This window comes from Aricia agestis, chromosome 12, assembly GCF_905147365.1.
Source record: "Aricia agestis chromosome 12, ilAriAges1.1, whole genome shotgun sequence".
NCBI classification, from domain to species: domain Eukaryota; kingdom Metazoa; phylum Arthropoda; class Insecta; order Lepidoptera; family Lycaenidae; genus Aricia; species Aricia agestis.
In genome coordinates, this window is record NC_056417.1 from 3388057 (window position 1) to 3411829 (window position 23773).

At 40.0% G+C, this 23773-nt stretch overlaps 1 protein-coding gene across 3 annotated transcripts in view; it reads right to left on the reverse strand.

Annotated features, from left to right (window-relative positions):
- Nucleotides 1-1396: 1396 nt before the first annotated feature.
- The window catches only part of LOC121732232 (ankyrin repeat and fibronectin type-III domain-containing protein 1), a 160752-nt gene continuing 138375 nt past the window's right edge, over nt 1397-23773 (reverse strand). For 2 of the 3 annotated variants that reach the window (XM_042122050.1, XM_042122049.1), the window contains 14 exons: nt 13382-13528; nt 13107-13185; nt 12760-12863; nt 11955-12072; nt 11445-11546; nt 10884-11026; nt 10418-10603; nt 9678-9867; nt 7362-7494; nt 6650-6785; nt 5615-5820; nt 4881-5026; nt 3148-4618; nt 1397-2569 (listed from right to left, as the gene is read on the reverse strand). In XM_042122050.1, the coding sequence (XP_041977984.1) occupies nt 2234-2569; nt 3148-4618; nt 4881-5026; nt 5615-5820; nt 6650-6785; nt 7362-7494; nt 9678-9867; nt 10418-10603; nt 10884-11026; nt 11445-11546; nt 11955-12072; nt 12760-12863; nt 13107-13185; nt 13382-13528 (3497 nt within the window). In that variant the 3' untranslated portion in view covers nt 1397-2233. The remainder of the gene's footprint in view (nt 2570-3147; nt 4619-4880; nt 5027-5614; nt 5821-6649; nt 6786-7361; nt 7495-9677; nt 9868-10417; nt 10604-10883; nt 11027-11444; nt 11547-11954; nt 12073-12759; nt 12864-13106; nt 13186-13381; nt 13529-23773) is intronic. The other variant, XM_042122048.1, reaches the window with a different exon arrangement.

The window sequence follows — 23773 nt, forward strand, 5'->3', positions numbered from 1 at the left end:
CGGAATGCGCAATTCGGAAAGTTTAAATACATATTATATTATTATAACTCTGGGTTAAACAATTTGAATATCGTTAATCGAATTCACGGTAACACACACACAGCCTTTGTAGAACTCAGTGCTCCTACCGGCTTCCGAATCATGTCATTAGGTCCATGTCATAAAGTTAATATACCTAGCGGAATAGAGAAACAAAGGCCTGAGCAAGAGAGATGTCACCATCAGTAACACTGCGTGGTAAAAAGAGACGTGTGATACATGACAGCAGCACTTTTTGACGTCCAGTCGGCACGTGCCGCACGTTGACAATTTAATCTTATAGAATTCATGTTCAATCATGCTTGTGTAAGTGTATACGTACACATATTTTTACACACAGATGAAACCAATTTCGGTTTCGTTTGACAGCTCGAGATTGTGGCTCTATTCCGCTAGGTATATTAACTTTATGGGTCTACCGGAATCTGATGGCAATTTTTGAAGCAGATTTTCAAAAAATATCCTTGATCATTGGATACATCTTTACGATAGTCGCGGCCGCACATGCGTCTATCGTACGAAGCTTCGTGCTATGGCAATGATATTCTACTTATACAGATCTGTTACGGCCATACTATTTTCCGGTTTAAATCTCTTCCGAACAATTTTCAAATTCAAAATTGCAAACATTGACAAATTTGACAGATAAGTGAAACAAAAGATACGAAAAACCATTTACATAAAAGAGACAGTTCTATTTTTAAACGTCGAATCGTATCACTGTCTCTTTCTTCGTCTGAGCTATGACGAAAATTCGATTTTTTCCAGATTGTTCGAATAAAATTATTGAAAATGTAAATAATCGAGGTATTTATTGCAATCAAGACATGTGGTAAGAGATTCCATGTGTTTTGTTTCATAATTGGTACATTTTCGAAACACGCACGACGTCATTTTCAATTTATTTAGGTAAGACAAGACGCGGCACGTTCGTGACTGCGCTCGATGCAGACTAAACAACAGACGGCCCAATTGGGCCGTATTTGAAGCTTCACAACGCGCGCGGTAGTAACATATCTGGTTTGAGTATTTCATCATTGTGCTAAGGCCTATGAGACGATACCATTGGACGATAAACGCATGTGCGGCCGCGGCATTATAATATTATATTCTTAGACCCCAGTTACATTTAAAAAACCAATATAATATAGACGAACGCCTAGTAAAATCATTGTTATAATTACATACATCTAGTGAATATTAATGTATTATTTGATTATCATTCAAATAAAATGTGTTACATTTCTAATAATATAAAAACGAAACATAATATTGCTATAACAAAATATAATGTTAGATTTTTTTCGTTTAAAAATATTACAACCATAATTATTTATGTTACCTAATATACCTACCTACGATAAGTTTTTAATATTATTATACCATAGACATTTATTAAAATTTCTACAGGGTTCGGGTATGGCTAGATGTTGAAAAAGAGCTAAACACACACAATGTACTAAAATAACGAGTATTTTTATAGGTATGCTTAATCCAACACAAATACAGCTCATATGAGATCCGCTAAAATTAAATTAATGTAAGTAGGTAATAGAACTAATAGACATACAAAAAAAAAATCATCGTCTATGTTAAACATTAGGTTTAGAACATCTAGCCCCCAGTATGATATTTCAATACATTTATATTTGGTAATTGTTAAGCTTTAACAATAAAAGCACCATAAATTCTGTAAAATCTCTAAGTAGTTACAATAATTATAAAGCATCAACAAATAAATTGGCACTGAAAATAATGTAATTCAAGCCTCATTCTTTAAATAAACGTATTTAAAATATTATGTCCATGTCTTAAGGGTTGTATAAAAATATTTCGATTTAACATAATCACTTTTGCTTTTTTTCTAAGAATTCTATTTTTTTAACTACAGACGTTATGTACTGCGCAAGCTATTAACGAAAACTCTATGTCGTTTAAGACGGTTTACTAGCAATAAAATAATTATTTCTTTGATCTATATTTTCTTCTAAATTAACTAAAAAACTTATGTTTTAGGTGGTACCTATTAGGTACACTATAGGTTACGGTAAATTCGCATAACTAAATTAATATATATATTTGCCAAATCATCGAGATTATATCATTAATTCCTACTTTTGAGGTATTGCTGCATTTTATGGTCAGGCTTTATATTCCATAATTTTGACACTTCCTTCCATATTTTGTCTATGGTTCATATAAACGCGGGCTGTTTTGCCGAGTGTTGCAAAGCGGCTAGCACGTCATGTTTCAGCCGAACATACAATCTCCCTTTTCTCCAGGGGTTTTGTAGTTGGAGCGGTCTGAAGTCATCTCGGAGACACCTCTCGCGAGCCCCAATGACAGCGACTAGACAGAAGTCCTGGAGTTTCTCGGGGCCGTACACGGGGCCGTTCTTGCCTTTCAACACGGCCGCCATGTTGAGTTGTTTGACAACTAGGTCGATGACCTCCCTCGCTGACGTTCGTGGGGTGACATGTAACTTGAGAGACGTGCCCGCTGCTAGCCCCGTCTCGTACGCTGCGAATACCTGGAACAGAAAATAATAGATGTTAAGAATAAAGTAAATCAGAGCAAGAGCAGGATGAAGGTTAAAGAGCATACGAACGAACATTTAAGTAACCTTAACGACACGCAGCTAAGAATCAATTCATATTCACTGACGTGGGAGAGCTATGCTTCGGCACGAATGGGCAGGCTCGACCGGAGAAATACCACGGGCTATCAGAAAACAGCGCTTGCGATGTATTTCGCCGAGTGAGTGAGTTTACCGGAGGCCCAATCCCCTACCCTTTCCCTTCCCAAAACTCCCCTATTTCCTTCCCTACCCTCCCCTATTACCCTATTCCCTCTTAAAAGGCAACGCACCTGCAGCTCTTCTGATACTGCGAGTGTCCATGGGCGACGGTAGTTGCTTTCCATCAGGTAACCCGTTTGCTCGTTTGCCCCTTATTACATAAAAAAAGACTAGACTCTTGTAAGTACATCCGTTGCAAGTAGATTATGAAATCTATGTCACTCTAAAAGTTGAATCACGTTCGCTTAAGATTTTACAAACCTTTCTTCATCATTTTTTAGTCTCAAAGATGAGTCAATTATTGAACTAACCTGCAGAATACCCGCCGGCTCAGTCCGTTGCTCTTTAATACTGTTATCTTCATCAGTCTTTGGAACCTTCTTGTACTCATCCTCGTTCGTCTCCAGAAGCGGCTGGCGTTTCACGCTGTGACCCTTCTGGAACAACTCCTGTCCAGTGTCGGTGTAGTCTACGTCGGATGTCTTGACGTTAGTCATACTCTTCGACGATATCACAACTCTGTTCTGCGGACGGATTTTTATGGGACAACTTTGGCTTTCGGAATCGCTGGACAGACTCTGAACGGACTCGGCGTTGCCTTTGACGGTTCGGACGCTTATCATACTACCGGGGTAAAAGTTTTTGACGGTGAGCAGGGGGCTGGAAGAAGTGGAGACGCTGGTGTTAATACTGTGCGGTCGAGGCTTCGGTTCCACGTTTACGTTTTGAAGGACCAACGTGTCCTCGCTTCGGGAGGGTGGAAGACGATTGCTGTTGATGCTGGAGGCGGAAGATTTGTCGAACTGCGAGCTGCTGCCGAGGAAATTATTGCTGACGCTGGACTGCGTGTATTGAGAGTCGGCGCTCCCCTTTCTGGGGAACTTGAGCTCCGTATTCAGGTACTGGGACGAACTTAGATTGAGCGTGGAGACGGACGTCTGTCGCGGCGCCAGACTGAGCTGCTGCTCGGATTTGCTGAGCTCGGGATGCAAATTCGCGTGGTTTCCGTTTCCGGCCGGGCCGGGCCACGAGCCTCTTCCAGGCGAGGTCTTCGTGATCTTCCCGTCTCTGGGCGGAATTTGGAGCAAATCTATCTTAACGCTCCCGTCGCTCTCGCATTCGCAGATATCGGATTTGGACGGCGTCTTATCGAGTACATATTTGAGCAAAATTCCAGAGGAGTGGCCGGATTTTTCCTTATCTCTAGCGAACCCTATGAGATCCATGAGCCACCGTTCCGCCTTCCAAACGAGATTTAGATTATTCTGGAGATCTTCTAATTTCGTCAGCCTCTCCTTGGCGGTCGCCAGTTCGGTGCACGAGAAGGCCTCTCGTTGCGAGTGGGCGGCTAACGCGACGTCCAGCTCCAGAACGCAGCTCAACTTGGAGTATTTATTTAGGATATTGGTATGGTAGGTTTGCAGGTGGATCATTTCGAACGCCTGAATGGGAAGACTGAGCAGGTCTCCCTTCTGCAGGAGGATTTCTTTCTGGCCGGGCACGGAGCATGCCTGCTCGGCGGGCGGACATATCATTATGAAGCTGACGTCGGTATTCAGTTCTATGACCTCGAGATCGTATAATCGGTGGGCGTTGGCGCTTTCTGTTGGTATCTCCATGTCCTTGAAGAGGCGGCGCGCGGCGGAGGCGATCTGTTCCAGAAACATCTCCTGAGATTCCGAGGGTTTGTCGTCGGTGGTGGTCGGCACGAGGCTGTTTAGCGATTGGAGCTCATCTCCGCTTAGTTTTCCCGATAGAGACTTGAGATACTCCCATTCCTCACTGAAAAAATTAAAAGCACATTTGAAATATTTACCTACATAGCATCAAAGTACGAAGTCTTTTATTTTTTACTATGGTCCCATTTATTACGTCTCACGTTAGGTTATCTTGACAGCGATAGTATACTAGCGCCATAAAGGGTAGATATTTTGCAAGGCAAGTAATTCTGAACTGTAAAGCGTACCCAGGTTGAGGCCAAAAGGGATACAAATTAAACTGTATGTGTATAAACCTAGATAAGTGTGTATGTGTGTGTACGTACGCGGAGACGTGGGGGTTGTCCCTGACGCGGACGTGGGGCGGGACGTTGGGCGCGCGCGCCGGCGCCACGATGCGGACCACCTCCACCGACGACTGCAGCTTCAGGTAGCCCGCGTACAGCCCGCGCGGCAGCACCACGCCGCACACCTAGAAATTTAATGAAATGTAGCCCAAAAATAAGTAAACTGTCGTCTCGACGTCACGATGCATTTCTAAATCCAAAACTAAAATTTGGAGACAAGAATATACATATTAAATTGACAGACTTGCAGCCCGTGGCGTTGGGCTGCCTGTTACAAATTGGAGTGGCTTCAAAAATGCATCGTGACGCTTCGCGACGTTGCAATGTGAATTGATCCATATGGTTAGTTTTTTTAAATGAAATAAAGGGGCAAACGAGCAAACGGGTCACCTGATGGAAAGCAACTTCCGTCGCCCATTGACACTCGCAGCATCAGAAGTGCTGCAGGTGCGCTGCCGGCCTTTTAAGAGGGAATAGGGTAATAGAGGGTAGGAATGGGAAGGAAAGGGAATAGGGGAGGGTAGGGAAGGGAACAGGGTAGAGGATTGGGCCTCCGGTAAACTCACTCACTCGGCGAAACACAGCGCAAGCGCTGTTTCACGCCTGTTTCCTGTGAGAACGTGGTATTTCTCCGTGGTAGGTACGATTACAGTGGTGAAACAGGCATTAAATATCTCAAAAACTATCTATAATCTGAAAAATTTGTTACACACCTGGTGATAAGCTATCTGCTCATGCACGCTCGCCATCAGTAGCTCGCCCATGGTGTTGTCCTCGCTGAGCACGCGCCGGCGGAGCTTGGCGACGGGAACCCAGCGGGAATTCAACACGGAGACCGCTTTAGCTGACTTGACGACGCTGACGCAGGATAGGACCACGGTGCCGTGAGCGTCGCGCAGCGGTTTGTGATACAGTTGACCTGGAGATTAAAGAAATATCTTCAGTTTATGACATAATATGCAATGCACCTGAAAACTATCTCAGACCGAGCATGTTACCATGAGTCAAGCTTCAGACATTTAAAGTCATCATACACTATTGTGGTAGGTATAAATTATGTAATTATGTAATCTTCATTTCAATAAAGGCAGTCGTTAAAGAGTAGTCAAGTGTTTCATTTCACCTAAACCTACTGATAGATGGTGATGGTGGATGGTGATAGATGATGGTGGTGGATGGGCCCTGTTCTATCCTCACACTATATCACACAGATGAAAAGTATCTTTGGCCAGATCGATCACTTCAGCCAAGTCTAGTTGCATTAATTAATTTTGACATAATATTAGAAATGTTAAAAATATAATATTATGTTTTGTTGCCCATAAATGAAAATATAAACACAAAGAAAGACGACACTAGACCTGTAGTGAGAACACCAGAAAAAATGGTAGCTCTAATACCATTTGTGATTTATATTTCAATGGACTGTATTATAGGAAATAAAAAGGAGGGAAAAGAGCAGACTTCACTAACCTTAGTTTAGTTCTTCTTTCTTCTTCGCTTGACACATATTTTTCACACTTGGCTGATTTAAATAGTTCTATAGGCTATGGCGCATAGTAACGACGTAGGAATGACAATTCGTTAGTTTTCACGGAGTCGGGGAGTGATTCGAGCTGAAAGCCCACTACCTAGTTGTGCTTGTGGCATTAATGAACATGGTTGTATCGCTCTATGAAGTTTGCTGCCGCCTGAATGACACCTGGACACCTGGATTCACCACAACCTGTAACAGGTGATTTACTCACCCAGGTCCTGCAGGCCCAGCGCGGACTGCATCTGCGCGGCCGCGGTCAGCAGCTTCAGGCGAAAGTGGATGGAGGAGGAGGTGTGCTTCTCCATGTCGCACCGCAGCGCCTTCACCTCGTCCCACGAGCACGACACCTGGACGAGGAAAATAGAAGTTACAATAGACATTCAGAATACACGAATATATCCCCTTTAATCAGATTCTACTATCTTATCTATCTTATCTCATTACAAGCACAAATATCATTGTAACTATAAAAGGTCAATTCGGAGCTAAAAATGGTATGAAACCATAATAGACTAAAATGATGAAGACAATGGTTTAAATTGGCGGCTTTACTGCTGTAGCTACCAAGTACTAGGTTAGCATTTACCTAATAGAGTTTTTTTTAAATAATAATTTAAAAATAAATAAATAAAGAACTCTTTATTCAAACCATTAAATAAACAAATCAGTGGTTACATAGAAAGAGAAAAAATAAACAGTTTGAAATGGCGGTCTTTCTGCTGGAAGCAGTCTCTTCCAGGCAACCATAAACTTAACTAAACTTGACAAATCAAATAACTGATATCACCCCTCTTTTTGTCGGGGGTTAAAAACATTTAAAAACATGGATAAAAAATAAAAAATAACAAAATTTTAATAAACATAGGTGAGAATAATTCTACAAAGTCTCTTTAAATGGTATTTTCTACTGATCAACCCTATACCTTCATGAGCCAATGGAAGTCGGTGTATATGCAGGCGGGGTAGGTCTCGTCCACCTCTATCACGGGCAGGAACTCCTCGCTCGTCACCAGCACCTTGTCCTCGTGGTACACTATACACGCTAGGTATACGCCCCTGAAAAAATACAGAAATGGTGTAAACTTCTTTATGAAAGTGGTAAGGTGTCAAATGTTAATCATTGTACCTATGTAGGGCTTTGGATCGGTTGCGACCGCAGTGGTTGGGACTCTATCTTAGCTATATTATAGGGTGTAAAAAAGTGATAATATTTTAGGGGATGTATGTGTCCGGCCCTTATATAGAGTTAGATGTGAAAGTAGTAGCGCTGACAGAGCATTTTTTTAGTCTGATTTGTATCGTCATGAATTTTTCCATATAAAAGTAAAAAAATAAATTGCTTTTTCAGCTCTGGCCATTTTAGCCGAAACTTTTTCGTTTTCGCTTCGTTAAGGGCCCCCGAGACGATCAAACGGTTTGATTCAAACCTTACGTGTTTGATGCAACCGTTTGATGTCGGTTTGAACGGTTTGTCAAACGACGCTGCGCAGTTTGGTTCAATACGCGCTGTCGAGTACACGTCTTGTGACGAATAAATAGTATTTTTTTAAAAGGTAAAACTGACTTTAAAATTGTACGAAATTGAGATTAGAGAATTAAAATTCCCTATCTCAAAAATTACTAAACCTATTTTGATGAAACTTGCAGAAGTCTCCTAAGTTAAACGATACCTAGTACAACAAAAAAATATTTAAATCGGACATGTAGTTCCGGAGATATGTGAACATAAATATAAAAACATACATACACTTTTGAAATTTTGCACATTTGTTCTGTATATTATGTAATATTTTAGGCGTCGAATTGATAACCTCCTCTTTTCTAGTCGGTTAAAAATAATGTACCTACTTCAAAGAATGGTACAAAGTTTGTTCAAATGCATCGGAACACGATCAAACGGCGCGTCAAACACAACAAAAATATGAAATTTCATCAAACGAGCTTCAAACACGTAAATGTTTGACAAACCGTTCAAACTAGCTTTGAAAAATGGTTTGAGTCAAACCAAAATTTACGTGTTTGAGTCAAACGGTTTGATTCAAACCTTACGTGTTTGATGCAACCGTTTGATGTCGGTTTGAACGGTTTGTCAAATGACACTGCGCAGTTTCATTCAATACGCGCTGTCGAGTACACGTCTTGTGATATAGAAGATGCTCTAGATTCTAGAACGAGGATCGCGATTTTCTTATCTTATGTTTATAACGTTAATGTCCTCCGTCAGAAGAGAAAAAAGAAAAGAAAAAGACTGGTCCAAAGAATGGTATGGTCTATGGACTAACATAATATTGTTTTACCCACGAACATCTACAGAAAGTGCTAGAAACTACAGATTCTTTCTTTTTTTCTTCTTCATAATCCAGAACTAAACTAAGCCGGTTTGTTCAAATCTTCAAACGCGTCGGAACACGATCAAACGGCGCGTCAAACACAACGAAAATATTAAATTTCATCAAACATGCTTCAAACACGTAAATGTTTTACAAACCGTTCAAACATGCTTTGTAAACGATCGAAATGGTTTTAGTCAAACCAAAATTTACGTGTTTGAGTCAAACCGTTTGACCTTCTCGGGTGCCCTTTATAGAATCGCCGATCAAAATGTATGGAATTGACATTAGACAAGTCGAACGTCTACGTCATATTAACGAACGCCTATGTCAATTCCATACATTTTCATCGGCGATTCTATAACGAAGCGAAAACGAAAAGATTTTGGCTCACCCCCCAGATTACTTTCACAGCGAACTCTATAATATAATTATAGGAAACTCATACACAGCCTAAAGTATAATCACTTAGTTTATTACCCTGCATAACCACTATAACCAGGCATGTGTTTTAACTTGGGTTCAAGGTCAAAGGTCTTAACCATAGTAAAAGGCATAAACTTATAATTTATAAGTTTATGGTAAAAGGAGGGGAAGTAAGTTATCTTCATACAAAGGCACCGCGCGCGGCTTGGCTGTGTGCGCCATAGTATCAATGCGTCGCCACGTACGGCACACAACAAAATCTCGGCCAGTTTTAGAGGCTGGTACCGCCGAGTCTTTGTTGTGTGCCATGTGGCGACGCATTGATACTATGGCGCACACATACAAGCCGCGCGCGGTGCCTTTGTATGAAGATAACTTACTTCCCCTCCTTTTACTATGTCTTAACTCTTATGTAATGGCATGTAATGGTTACCGTCATGTTTATTCGTTCATTCAGATCTTCTTCATTAATCTACAGCTTACCTGCGTAGATTCTTCTGGAACTTGCTAGCGGCGGTAAACAGCTGTCGTATGGTGGTTTTCTTGCGGGGCAGGCGCGGGGGCGCGGGGCGGGAGCGCGCGCCCGCAGCGGCTACACTCAGCGCCTCGAGCGCCGCCGCCGCGCCGCCAGTCGCGCCGCGACCGCGACGTGTCGCTGATACGTCGCGCCAACCTGGGATGTAACAGTTTTTTGGTTTTATACAAGGACAAATGAAAAGTCTGGTTATGCAGTAGGCAGAATTTCGCAATAGATATACTTACTGCTATTTTATAACTAGCGACATGACAAAAAAAAATGAAAGTCTGGCAGATCAAATATCATTTGCAAAATCCTGAATAGTTTCTGAAATCGATACGACATATTATTATGCCACAAGTTTTTAGTCTTATAATGGCATTCGCTAAACTCAATAGCGAGCCCGGCAAGATTAGCTATTACAAAACAGTATGGGGATTAGACATAACGCATCGCAAGCGCCATGACATTTAGCGACTTAGCTTTTTTAACTTCGCTCGCAAAATTAACGAATGCAATATGAGTACGACTAAGTAAGTATATTTGAAATGAATCGAGTGATCTTCGCCCTTACCGAGCAGTATAGTGTCTAAGAATCTCTGCCCTCAAAACACTATAGCACAGTCTTCGCCATCCTAAACACCTACACAGTTCACTAATATGTTCTGCTGGACATGACGCTAACACATGCACATTTTATACGTACTGCTGGGCACGACACTGCGCGGCACGGCGACGGTGTACGGCCCCCAGCCCTTGACGTTGCCGGCGGCGGCGCGGAACCAGTACCGCCGGCCGCGTGTCAGCCCCGTCACGTGCACGCGCGACGCTCCCGCGTGCGCCTCCCGGGAACCGCACACGTTGGAGAAGTCCGCCCGGGATGACCATTCCACTGGAAAGTACAAAAAGTTTTCATTAGCGAAATACTAAATAGCAATATACAGGCTCCTGATCCAGATTTATGGCTGAACGGCCAACATCTGCTTTTCATTGCATGTTTTATATATTCATGTAAAAATGAAAATTCAAGACTTATTCCACGAGCAATAACTGTTTTTTGTCAAACGTTCATAACATAACTTTAGTAAATGACCCATGGCCACAGGCCAGGTATGTGTCGTCCCTCGGTGATACGTAGCAAGGAAGGACACACATACTCGGTGTCTACTCACCCAGGTACTTGGTGATGATGGGCAGCTGCTGGGCGGCGGCGGTCCGCAGGCGGACGGCGACGGCGTGGGCGCCACACACCTCAAGCTCGGGCGGGGCGAGCGCCGCCGGCGGCCGCGCCTGCTGCCACCCCGTTAGCAAGCGTCTGGGGATGAGAGAAGAGGAATATGGACCTTTCGTTCCAAAACATTGTAGTTACTATGAGAAGTTGATTCGTAGGCAGATGGCAGACCCACAAAGCTAACTTCTAGCAAAATCTAGCGTAAGTGGATCTATAGTAGCAAAAGCAGTTATGGTCGATTGCGAAGTCAAACAATTTTAGACAACCGTTTACAAGTACAATATGGGGCCATATCGCCATTTTCTTCACTAGTTGCCCAACAATTTGCGAACAATAAGGCTTCAGTCTCGAAATCAGTTAGTGGGCAGCGGAACGGTAGCGGCGGCGACGCCTGACAATGTAAAGATTTATATGGATAAGCCGTCTAGTACGCCGCGCGCCGTTTGCCGCTAGACGACTTAGTGGCCACCCGCCGATTTCGAGACTGAAGTCTTATACTCACTTGAGTGTCCGTATCCGCCTCTCCCAGTGCTGCACCTGCTTGTCTTTCTCCGAGCCGGTGCCGCCCGCGCACCCCAGCGTGCCCGCCTGACCGGCTGTTGATCTAGAATTATGAAGTCATAATAATTAATAATAAGTTTTGACATAAGACCGTAGATGAAAATGCGTCCGTTCCCAAATGCTAGCAGCCAAATGTTCGTTGTATAACATAGTAAGAGCCAAGTCACACTACGCGGAGGCGTCGCTACGCGACAAAAAATTTTGGTTCTATGGAACGTGAAGTGTAGCGTCGCGCCGCTGCTGCGTTAGTCGCCTTGTGCTGTCTCGCCTTAAGGGGGATTATGTTTAGCGGCTGCTATTAGAGACATTTATGATCGTTTAATGAAGATTTTGTCACAAAATGTAGATATTATGGAGTATACATAATATCATGTCTAAAATTTTCATTAAATTATAAAAGTGAAGTAATCATTCAATGTATCTGACTGCGACAGTAGGCGTCGCTACTCACTTGCAAGCCTCATCTCTGCACGCCTTATCGGGGACGAAGCCAACGACATCGTGCAGACGCGCCTCCGCCTCGCGCGACAACCGACGCAGGTGCGCACCCAGGGCTTCGGGGTTCTTGACTGTAATACGATCAAATAATATTAATATAGTGTTATCCACTTTGGACCATGATGGATAGTACTGATTAAGCTGTCTATAACAATTAGCAGTGCCGTAAATAGCCTTTTTTGCGCCCTGTGCGAGCTTTCTATAACTGCGCAGTGCGCCCTTGTTTTGTTAGATATTATAGGTACCCAGAGTAATGCTATGTATAGGCCTCTCTGGTCTGGACATTCTTGCGCCCCCCTGTGCCTGGGCACCGGTGGCACCGCCCTATTTACGGCACTGGCAATTAGCATCTAGAGACCTTACATTAAAACATACCCAATGTTAATAGTCAAACCCACCCCACCCAATGCATAGCATCTTAGGTTGACATAACGTGACCAAATAAGGTAAGTCTGCCAACTGACCAGATCAATTTCCTGGTAGTACATTCGATCAGGCGAAATCGAAGAGTTGGAATGGGTCCAGTATAGAAAGTAGGGTAGCATGGCATTCTAGAAGTGTTGAGGACGATTAGCATTACTTTATACTTAGCTGCTATAGATGATGCCGGAGATTTCACGCAATAAACATAATCACACGGCAACCGTACATTTCGCCTATAAATTATAGCTTATGTGGACTAAGATAAGATATTATGTTTAATATTAATAAACTAAAATCGACCCCTCACTCTCAAAGCTTGTCCAATGCAAACTTACAATGCGAGCCCTCTTTGGCGCCGAACTCCATGAGCATCTTGGCGAGCGGGCGGTTACCGGCCAGCACCGCCACGTCCAGCGGCGACAGGCCGTCAGGGTTGAGGCTGGAAATAGAGGAATTTGTTATATAGCTGCAGTACAATTGGCGCGGCCGGATCCGGCCGCTTGGGGATTAAGATTTAAGATTGGGATTCAGATTCCAGGAAATGCTATTGTATTCTATTGTTGTCGCGATCACCAATGCTCTTATGGGGCTTGAAGAATTAATTCTAATATGAACCAAAAAAATATTCTTTCATTTATTATGTTAAAGATTAAATAAGAAAAACACTTCGTGATATTTTTACCTGTTGATATCGACATCGGTTGACTCCAAGATGTTCCTTGCTTTATCCAGGTACCCATGTTCGACGGCAGCGAAGAGCGCTGAAAAGAAATAAAAAGATTTTTCAATATTTCAAAATTTTAAATTAACTTAGTTTAACATTTTAGAGCTCCTTAATTAAAAGTCTGTGTCAACAAAAACATTAAAATAAAAAAAGTAAACCATCAAAACGAAAATTCAAAAAAAGTAAACAACTTGAAAAATTTCGAATTTGGAACATAAAAAAAAAACAAATACCATGCAAATGAATGTTAACTTGTGCGACTTTGTCCTGGTGTCGCACGTCCTTCTGGCGGCGCGTCTTGTCGTGGGGGAGGGGGGCGCACGCGCTCAGCGATGGCAGCTCCCCCCCGCACCCCTCGAGGAGAGCGCCGTACTGGAGCTCTAGGGAGGGGAGAACAAAAAAATAAAGGAAAAAAAAAACAAAAAAAAATTGGATATAATATGTCAATAATTCAGATAAAGTAAAGAAACAAATCAAAAGCAAAACACAATTTAAGCACTTTTAAATATACTACATTTGTTGTATATCCATTGAAGTCGTTTGGTAACCAGATGAGTTCAATTGCGACTTTCAATAGCTTTATAATTATTTTAGGTTCTTCCTATACTATAGCCAACGCCCAACCGTTCTCATTTTAAGAATATGTGCCAACAAAAGGGTACTTTACCCTATATGTAAGGTAAAACACCCAATTATTCACTCTTTAGGATTTCATACAGAAAATCCTGTTATTAGCATTCCTACTTCCTAGTATTTTATAAACACAAAACTATCCAATAATAGACTGCCAAATTGCAGGCCCTTTAGCTAAGACTTTTTCTTTATGGCTTCTTTAAAGAATCACCGTTAAAAAGGTATGGAATTGACATAAGAGTTCGTTAATATGACGTTGACGTTCGACTCGTCTAATGTCAATTCCATACATCAGCGATTCTATAAAGAAGCGATAAAGAAAAAGTCTTGGCTACCGGCTCTGTTTCCCCTTATTTCTCAGCTCAACCTTATATCATCATTAGTTTAGTGAAGTTTAGCCAAGCGTCGTGTAGTGGCCATCAGGAGTAATCGAGGCGTGTAATAGATGCGGTGATCTGTCGAGGGATTTGACGACAGTATAACATGAACCAGAGATAATAGAGATGGCCATTGGCCATAGACAGCAAGGTTTTGAAATCATACTCTCAATTCTCAAGTAATGAAAGTAGTATAATTAATCTTCATAAATTATAACTAGTACAATCCATTTCGCGGTTTTGTTAAATTGAAATATTTAAAGATTTTTATCGCAATGTTTTTTTAATGTTGACAATAAGGTACTAGTAGTAGAAAGTAGGTAATTTTAAGTAACGAAAATAAAAATATCTTGTAATATTGTATGCGAAATTAGTTAAATGTATGTCTGATTGCCACAGCTAAATTCATTAACGGGTTTCGTTGAAAAACTCAAAATACATTAGAATCGTTTAAATAATACATGTATAACAATAGGTTTTAAGAAATTTGAAAGAAGTTCCGAGAATTTTGAGCAGTAAGCGAGCTGATTAAAATATGAATTATGGCTAATAACACTCTCGATCATGATGTCAACTTAATAAGAAAAAACAATCAAAATCGGTCCACTCGTTTGCATACCACGATGAACAGACACATAAGAAAGACAGACAAACAAACATGTCAAACATATCATACCCCTCGTCGCAGGTTAAATTTCGCGGGCAATACTTATTTACATACTTATAACTTATAATTATACTTCTGGGCAAAAAAAAAAAATGTAATCTGTAATGCACTACTGGCGAAAGCTGTCTTAGATAGAAATATCTTTTATTTACTCTATTAAATACAAAAAAATCTCATTGTAGGGTTTCAATAGACAATAAAACGTTTTGCAAGTTTCTCTACAATTCTGCGTACACGCATTATAGTCTCTATATAGATAAAACCCGTGTTCCATTAAGCGTTTAAAACGATCAAAACATTTGGATCGTTTTTAACGTTAGATGGAACGCGGGGCAAGTATTGTAATATACGGTACCTATATTATAAAAATAGTCATGGTCTTTTCTATTTACACTTTTCTACGATCGAATAATATGACGTTTAAAATTCGAAAATGGAAAACATCTTGATACAAGAACTCAACTTTTTAATTGGTTTTTGGAACTGACACGAGAGATTAATTTACAAAGACAAAGGAGTAAGCGGTGGATTTTGACACTTATTAAATATTTCATAGCACGTAAGGACATTAAGCTTCACCTTGAGGTACCAATTTTCCTCGCGATTCGACAATTACATAGCGTTTGAAGTCACAAATATGAAGGACTTTGCCTACATGATTTTATGAGTGGCGGATTGGAATGGTGACTTATTATTACAATGCAAAATACAAAATAGAGCTACCAAGCTCTACATAGAGAAATGAAATTTGAATTAAGGGACGTATTTAGAGACGAATTCCTAAAATTAAATTATTGTAAACAAGTATAAAATAATATAATAAGTAGAATATTTTGTCTAGTATAATAGTGCAATTAGGAATAAATAAAGTAAGTATAATAATAAAAATTAAAATTGGACATTTTCACGTAACAATGCCGGCGCTGTCATTTTAACAAAAATCTTTATCCATGTTAGTTGCAGATTTTACAGTTACTACTATTTACTGGACATAATAATATCAAGAGTACATTATCAATTTAAAATCGATTCACACATTTCATACACGAACCACGAACTCGTGAGTCGTGACTCGTGACTCGGTTACCGTTGCGTGGGTAATCGTTACTCAATTTCATGTTGGAGGAGCAACGAAAGTAACAGTGATGTATCGGTTTGGCTCCGTGTAGCGGAAACGCTGGGGTCGCGAAGCGGAACAACACGAGAACTAATCGGTTACTGCTCCATTCGGAAGTAACACTATCCCATCACTAGCACCGGCATAAAACACTGGCTGAATAAAAAAATAAAAGTGTCAAAACACTGGCTGAATTGTCTTTAATCTGTGGGCTGAATAAAAATATAAAAGAGTCAAACACTGGCTGAATAACTTTTTTTGAAAATGGAACACGAACTAGCACTAAAGCTGTCAAACACTGGCTGAATATAAAATTTAAAATGGAACACGAACCGCATTTGAAGAATTCGAGCATGTCACTCCATTCCAGTAACATAGTTTCGACTGAGCAGCTTAGCTCCACATCTATGTCATTATTTGCGCGTGAGAATCGAACACAAAGCATTATTTTGGAGAGTTACTTAAATCCCAGCCATTGTGACATTAGTCGTCTAATTTCACAATCTCATTATTTGCCATGGCTTATTTCGAGACTTTCATTATTTTACGAATTAATTTCAAAACTAACTAATTAGCGAGTACAAGTTTGGCAGATTCTATTCGCGTTAATTATGAATTTAAAAAGTTTTTCGGTGAGTTTATCTCGAGAGGCGCAAATTAACTCTTATCTGTTTTTATTTTCGATGCAAACGTTTACACCCGAATCCGGTTGGATCTGGTTATATTTTTTGTCTGTGTTATCTCATATCTGCTCTATAATTCAAATATACTTCAGAGTTCAGAGAGAGGCATAGACAAAGAAAGATACAGAAAGAAATTGTCTTGATTGGCATTATAAGCGGAAAGGTTCTTTAAAACCAAACAACCTCGATCGTGGATTCCTGGAAATCTATTGTTTTCGCGGTCGAATTCGACCACTTTGGAGTTGAAGCAATAAGTAAAAAGGTATTGTCATGCAAAAGAACATTTAGGGGTACTAAAAGATTAAGTTACGCGCACATTACGGTTTGGCAGCGGGGTGGGCTGCATATTCCATACATTATTACGACCTGTCGCGCTCTCGGTCATCAGTTCATCAATATTAGCTCCGTGGTTCATCACATGTATAGAAAATGCAGCCCGCTGCGCCTCGTCGCAAAATTCGCGCGTAACTTTTCAGGTTTCAGTGCCTCACCCATAAAGTTAATATACCTAGCGGAATAGAGAAACAAAGGCCTGAGCAAGCGAGATGTCACTATCAGTAACACTGCGTGGTAAAATGAGACTTGTGATACATGACAGCAGCACTCTGTTTTTGACGTCCAGTCGGCACGTGCCGCACGTTGACAATTTAAGCTCATAGAATTCATGTTCAATCATGCTTGTATAAGTGTATATGTACACATATTTTACACACAGATGAAAACCAATTTCGGTTACGTTTGACAGCTCGAGATTGTTGCTCTATTAAGCTAGGTATATTAACTTTATGGCCTCACCTTTATAAATGTGACGTAGGAACTTAGGAAGTTTCGTTTTACGCAACGCACGCGTTTCCTTTAAATGGTCGATCATTGAGACAGAGTATCAATTATAATGAGCAGCCAATTATGCTATGCATAACAGTAATTAATACAACGGTCAAATGAAATACTAATATCGTAAATGGAAAAGTGTGTCTGTGTTACACTAAACCAATTTTATGAAAATTTTGACGACCTCTATGGCTCAGTTGGTGGGCTGTTGGTAGCTCAAGCCGGGGGTTTCGAACCCTCGAATCCCGCCGACGGAACAGAAAGTTTTCAAAGTTCCTGGGTCATGGATGTGTATTAAATATGTGTATCATACAATAAAAATCTTAAATATATGTATACTGTATAGTATAAAAATATTAAATATATTTACAACCGTAACACAAGTCCTACAGGTACTTAGCACAGGGCCAGACTGACGTGGTGTGAAGCGTCCATAGATATTATTATTATTATTATTATATTATTATGAAAGTCCCGGGAAAAAATAGATTTTGTTGTATAAAGATACGTTATCTTAATAATTTAACCCAATAATTAGTTACCATCATTCAGGGATCAATTTTATTATTTTCCTAACATTTTTTAAGGGAACGAAAAATTAATAAATTATTATTTATCATAAAATAATATCTTATACTGGATCATACAACCAAATAGAAATGTTGTGAAGTATATATTTTTTTAATGTTTTACTTTTTTAAGATATTTTAATGTTGCGTTTTTTATGTTTAGCGAATTTGTAATTTGTCGCCAACAAACTGCTGCGCAGTTTGGCAAATTTTAATGTTTACTGTAATGTTAATTTACTCTGAATAAATAATTAAATAAGATGACGCCCGCAACTCCGTTGCGCCAAAATTCCGCACGGAACCGTACATTTTTCCGGGATAAAAAGTATCCTATTGTCTTCCCCTGGGATTCAAAATCGGTTTAGCGGTTTGGGCATGAATAGGTAACAGACAGACATACGCACAGACAGAAAGACAGACGACAGACACTTTCACATTTAATTATTAGTATGGATTGGTACTTTTAAGGCGTTTTTAATTCCCACCTTATTAAGCAATGCCTTACCTTACCTAATTCTGCCTATAACATATTATTCTGTTGAAATGTCGTGTTACATTGTTTTACGTAACAACGTAAACAAAATCAGTGGAACGTAAAACAAATGTTTATGTCTAAACAATTGAAGTCTAGTTCTGATTTGATGTAGGTTCACACCTGTGGTTCACAGTTCACACTAACGCTTGTTAGTTGTAAAATGAATAATGGATATACAGGGTGTAACAAAAATTAGTGATAATACTTTAGGGTGTGTATGTGTTCCTTGTAGATAGTAAACTGTAAAAGTAGCAGCGCTGAAAGACCAACATTTTTTTTCACTTTTGTATGGGGAAACTCGTGATGCTCGGGCATTTGCCCATACAAAAGTGAAAAAAAAATTTCGTCTTTCAGAGCCGCTACTTTCACAGTGAACTCTCTACAAGGAACACGTACACACCCTAAAGTATTATCACTTATTTTTGTTACACACTGTATATTATGTGCCTCTACAATTTTATTTTATGCCTCTACACGTTCTCACTAGCATTACTGAACTGGACTTTGCTGAACTGTTCTTGATTTTTATAGAAATCTTCAAAATAATGTTTAACAGTTAGAGCGTTCAACTACTTCATCAGAAGTACAAACAATTAAAAAGTTGTGGAGGTTTTTTTTTATTAAATAAGGGGGCAAACGAGCAAACGGGTCACCTGATGGTAAGCAACTACCGTCGCCCATGGACACTCGCAACATCAGAAGAGCTGCAGGTGCGTTGCCGGCCTTTTAAGAGGGAATACGCTCTTTTCTTGAAGGTTTGCAGGTCGTATAGGTCCGGAAATACTGCTGGTGACAGTTCGTTCCAGAGTTTTACAGTGCGCGGCAGAAAGTTACGCGAAAAACGCACTGTGGAAGACTGCCACTCATCAAGGTGATGAGGATGGTATGTTTTTCGCGTGGGACGATAGCGAAAAGTTGCAGGTGGTATCATAATATTAAAATAATAAAATATATGGTCCCGGAAAAAATACGATTACCGAGCTATAAACGAAATTCAGCAACATCTAGTTATGTGAGTAGTATATTTTAATGAAACTGTGAAGAATTTTAAATTTTTCACACTACACCGGGAAATACAAATGGCCCTTCATTATTACAAAACAATAATATAATAAGAGTTCTGTAACAATTTCCTAACGCTAGGAATTTTATCTGGGGAATAAGTTTCTTCATAAAGTTGAGAACAATTAAAGTTGAACAATGGTTAGTACGTGCGCTCACGAAATGGCTGGTGTGACGTCACGTTATCACATTATAACAAACAAACATACATTCGTGATCTGCTCCGAAAACCAGCGGGGCTAAAATGGTCGCTTTGGAGAATCATGATATGAATCATAATATCATTCATTTTTTTTAAATCGCAAAATGCAACTCTGCTGGCAATTCATGTCTAGTAATTCGTACTGATTTGACTTTTGTCAGTTTGACAGTTTTGACAATTCATTTGCTGAATCGATTGAGAGAAATTGCTAAATGTTACCATTTTAGCCCCGCTGACATAGATTTTAACTCTACTTGGGGCTAGAAAATTATGAGCGATAAAAAAGTTAAATAGCACACCCAGTTATTTTTCAAGTGTCAATGGTTTACTGCAGGGTTCCTCAAACTTTCGGCTCCACGAACCCCCGTATAAATTTCCAGGTGACACCGAAGACCTTACTAACTAATGAGTTTCATCTACGGTCATTTCTAATAATTACTCCTGTTGCTTGTTCAAACTAGAAATTATGCCCTCGTTAGTGACCGCAAACGGGTTATAAATCCAGCCATCTTTTCTAGCCAGTTATCAAGCCACCATTGCGTAAATCTTTTCGCGAAACCCCTGCCGTCGAATGGCAAACCCCTAGGGGTTTGCGTACCCCACGTTGAGAAACCCTGGTTTACTGGAAAGAGCTTTGGTTCGCACTCGAGATGCAAGTTCGATCTCAGGTGGAGACGTGTACCAATGAGACATTTTCAGATCTCAAGTCCAAGAAATCGCGAGGAAACCTGCACAACAAAAATAGCTTGTCTTAGGCATCTGCAGTAATTGAACGGTCGTTACTTTGCTTTTTTTGCTTTGAAAATTTCAGTTTATCCCCTTACAAAGTTTTGTTTGTTAATCAGAATCATTTTAGAAAAGGCTTTACAGCGATAACGTTTTTATAAACAGTATAGATCTTTTAATTGGCAGGACGTAAATTATTCAGTATTAGAGTTTTCCGCTACCAATTTTCTAGGTTTAGGTACGCACTATGCAGACAACTACATAGTACATACATATTCAAATATTTAATTCAAACACAAACGATTTACGATTATCCTGAACAAAATGGCGGACCTAAAGACGCCAGGAAGACATCCGTTGCGTAATAAACAAAAAACACAATAAGGGAGAGCTCAGTCCCACGCTGAGAGAAATGTGGTTTTCTAATCGCGTAACTTCGCTTTTAATTGCTCAGAAGTTAGAACTATAGGAATCTAACTTAAATTGGGTTTATAATCTGTCTTTATTAAACCATTTATATTTGAGAATGGACATATTATTCTAATTCAAGTATAGAAAACCTCCTCTTACAAAATAAGATTTTTTTATATAAAATAAAGGTGCCGGCCTTTTAAGAGGGAATTTCTATTCCTGAAGGTTCGGTTGTAATGGTACGGAAATTCTGCTGATATGGCGACAGTTCGATCCAGAGTTTTACAGTGCGCGGCAGAAAGTTACGCAAAAAACGCACTGTGGAAGACTGACCCTCATCAAGGTGATGAGGATGGTATATTTTCCGCGTGGAACGACGGCGAATCGTAACAGGAGGTATGATTCTGAACAGTTTAAAATATAGGCTTTACGCACACCTTACACTTTATCTCTTCCAGTAGACCGTTCATGTCAAGTGTCAAGTGCGATAAGTCTCAAGTGCGGCAGACGTAGCAAAAATCTCAGTGAAGAACCTGTTATCGGCTGGACTCGGAACCGATCAATCATGAGACGTGTGACGTCACGGCTACCGAAAGTGTGAAATTTAAAAATGTACCCCCGGGGAATCCCCTGCTTTTTGACAAAGTCCTGAAGAGGAGTTTTGTTGGGAATGTGAAAGAGTCGATGTTGTGTTTTTGTATTATTATTTATTTTACTAAAATTGTGTTAACTGGGTTTTTAATATGTAATATTGGTAGGATATTAACCATTAGATATTCGTTTTCATGCACAAATGTAGGAAAGTGATGTAAGTGTGTACGTAGATCCAGAAACGTGCTACATATTTTGTGTTCCCTCTAAAACTCCATCGAAAGTTTCAGTAAAGCGTCTACCACTTTACTGAATCGACCGACTTGACTCCTTGACTGTATTGACTTTTACTTAGACTTTGACTAGACTTTAGATTTAGACCTGACGATATTAAATGAAAACGATGCTAAAAACTGTACTTTATTAGAACATTGTTTCCCGCCATTTACTCAACACTGGCCATGGTTTTATAGCCGAAGTGCCATAATAAAAAAAGTCCTCAAGACACATAATGCGGACCGCAACGTATCAGGACGCATTTCCATGTAATTTATCTCAATGAGCTACTGAACTCGAAACCAAAAATGAGTGGAAATTGCGGCTTACTCCGCTGTGCCTCCGATACATAAACGTATCTTGCTTTTTTAACTAAATAACTGAATATTTTTTAGCTAATGTAACTTTAACTTGTAAAGTAGTAAAAAAAGTCGACATTCTATTATTCTCTATTCTTTCTCTACATTAAATACCTCCTTCACTAATCAACTATTGAACTTGCAAAGCTCTAAGACTAAAAGCCAAGTTGTGAGGAAATTACAATAAATATTAAGTTAGCTCTACTTGTTAGTTGTTTGTGTAGAGATTTCAATGGCGACGATTTTGTTGTCAAGGCAAAAATCACATTTTAAATATCCTCTTGATTTTAATTAAAATATACAATATCTCCTGATATATTTTATAGTTTTTTAACCTGATTTAGACAATATTATATGACCTAGGCTTGGCTTTTATAAAATGAATAAATAACGCCCGCAACTTTGTTGCGCCAAAATTTGTTTATTACGGGGAGTGCTCTGAGGAATTATTTGGAATCATACCACCTGCAACTTTTCGCCATCTTCCCACGTGAAAAACATACCATCCTCATCATCTTGATGAGTGGCAGTCTTCCACAGTGCGTTTTTCGCGTAACTTTCTGCCGCGCACTGTAAAACTCTGGAACGAACTGTCACCAGCAGTATTTCCGAATCTATACGACCTGCAAACCTTCAAGAAGAGAGGGCATTCCTTCTTAAAAAGCCGGCAATGCACCTGCAGCTCTTCCGATTTTGCAAGTGTCCATGGGCGATGGTAGTCGCTTACCATCAGGTGACGCGTTTGCTCGTTTGCCCTCTTATTTAATAAAAAAAGAAACCGTATATTTTTTCGGGATAAAAAGTATCCTATGTCCTTCTTCAGGACTCAAAGTAGGTATCTCTCTTGTATCTCTATTCTCTATATTAAATTTCAGCTTAATCGGTTCTGCAGTTTAGTCGTGAAGAAGTAACAGACAGACAGAAAGACGGATAGACACACTTTCGCATTTATCTATATACATAAAAATGGATTTTCGTTTGTGTTAGTAACGCTAAAACTCGAAAACTGCTGAACAGATTGGGCTAATTTTAGTCTTAAAATATTCGTAGAAGTCCAGGGAAGGTTTTAAAGTGACACGAAGTTCACCGGGACAGCTAGTAATACATAATATTAGCATTATACAAGCGCTTTTGATTGGCTAATGGAAACGCTTCCAAACGCAAGCCAGTCAACATCGCCAGTGAAAAGATAAACTCTTGTCAACATCCACAGAACCAGCCATTGCATTTTGTTGATTGCAGCGTATGTACTAGTCTATCTGAATAGAGAAAAAGTTGACCAACACGAAAACCCCACGTCTGAATGAAATGTATGTGATTATGACCACATACCCGCAAGCAAAGTTAATCCTTGGTTAAATATTATCCCTTCTAGGCCCACTTGCATCTAATTTTTTTTAATGAAATAAGGGGCAAACGAGCAAACGGGTCACCTGATGAAAAGCTACTTCCGCCGCCCATGGACACTCGCAGCATCAGAAGAGCTGCAGGTGCGTTGCCGGCCATTTAATAGGGAACAGGGTAATAGGGGAGGGTAGGGATGGGAAGGGAATAGGGGAGGGTAGGGAAGGGATTAGGGTAGGGGA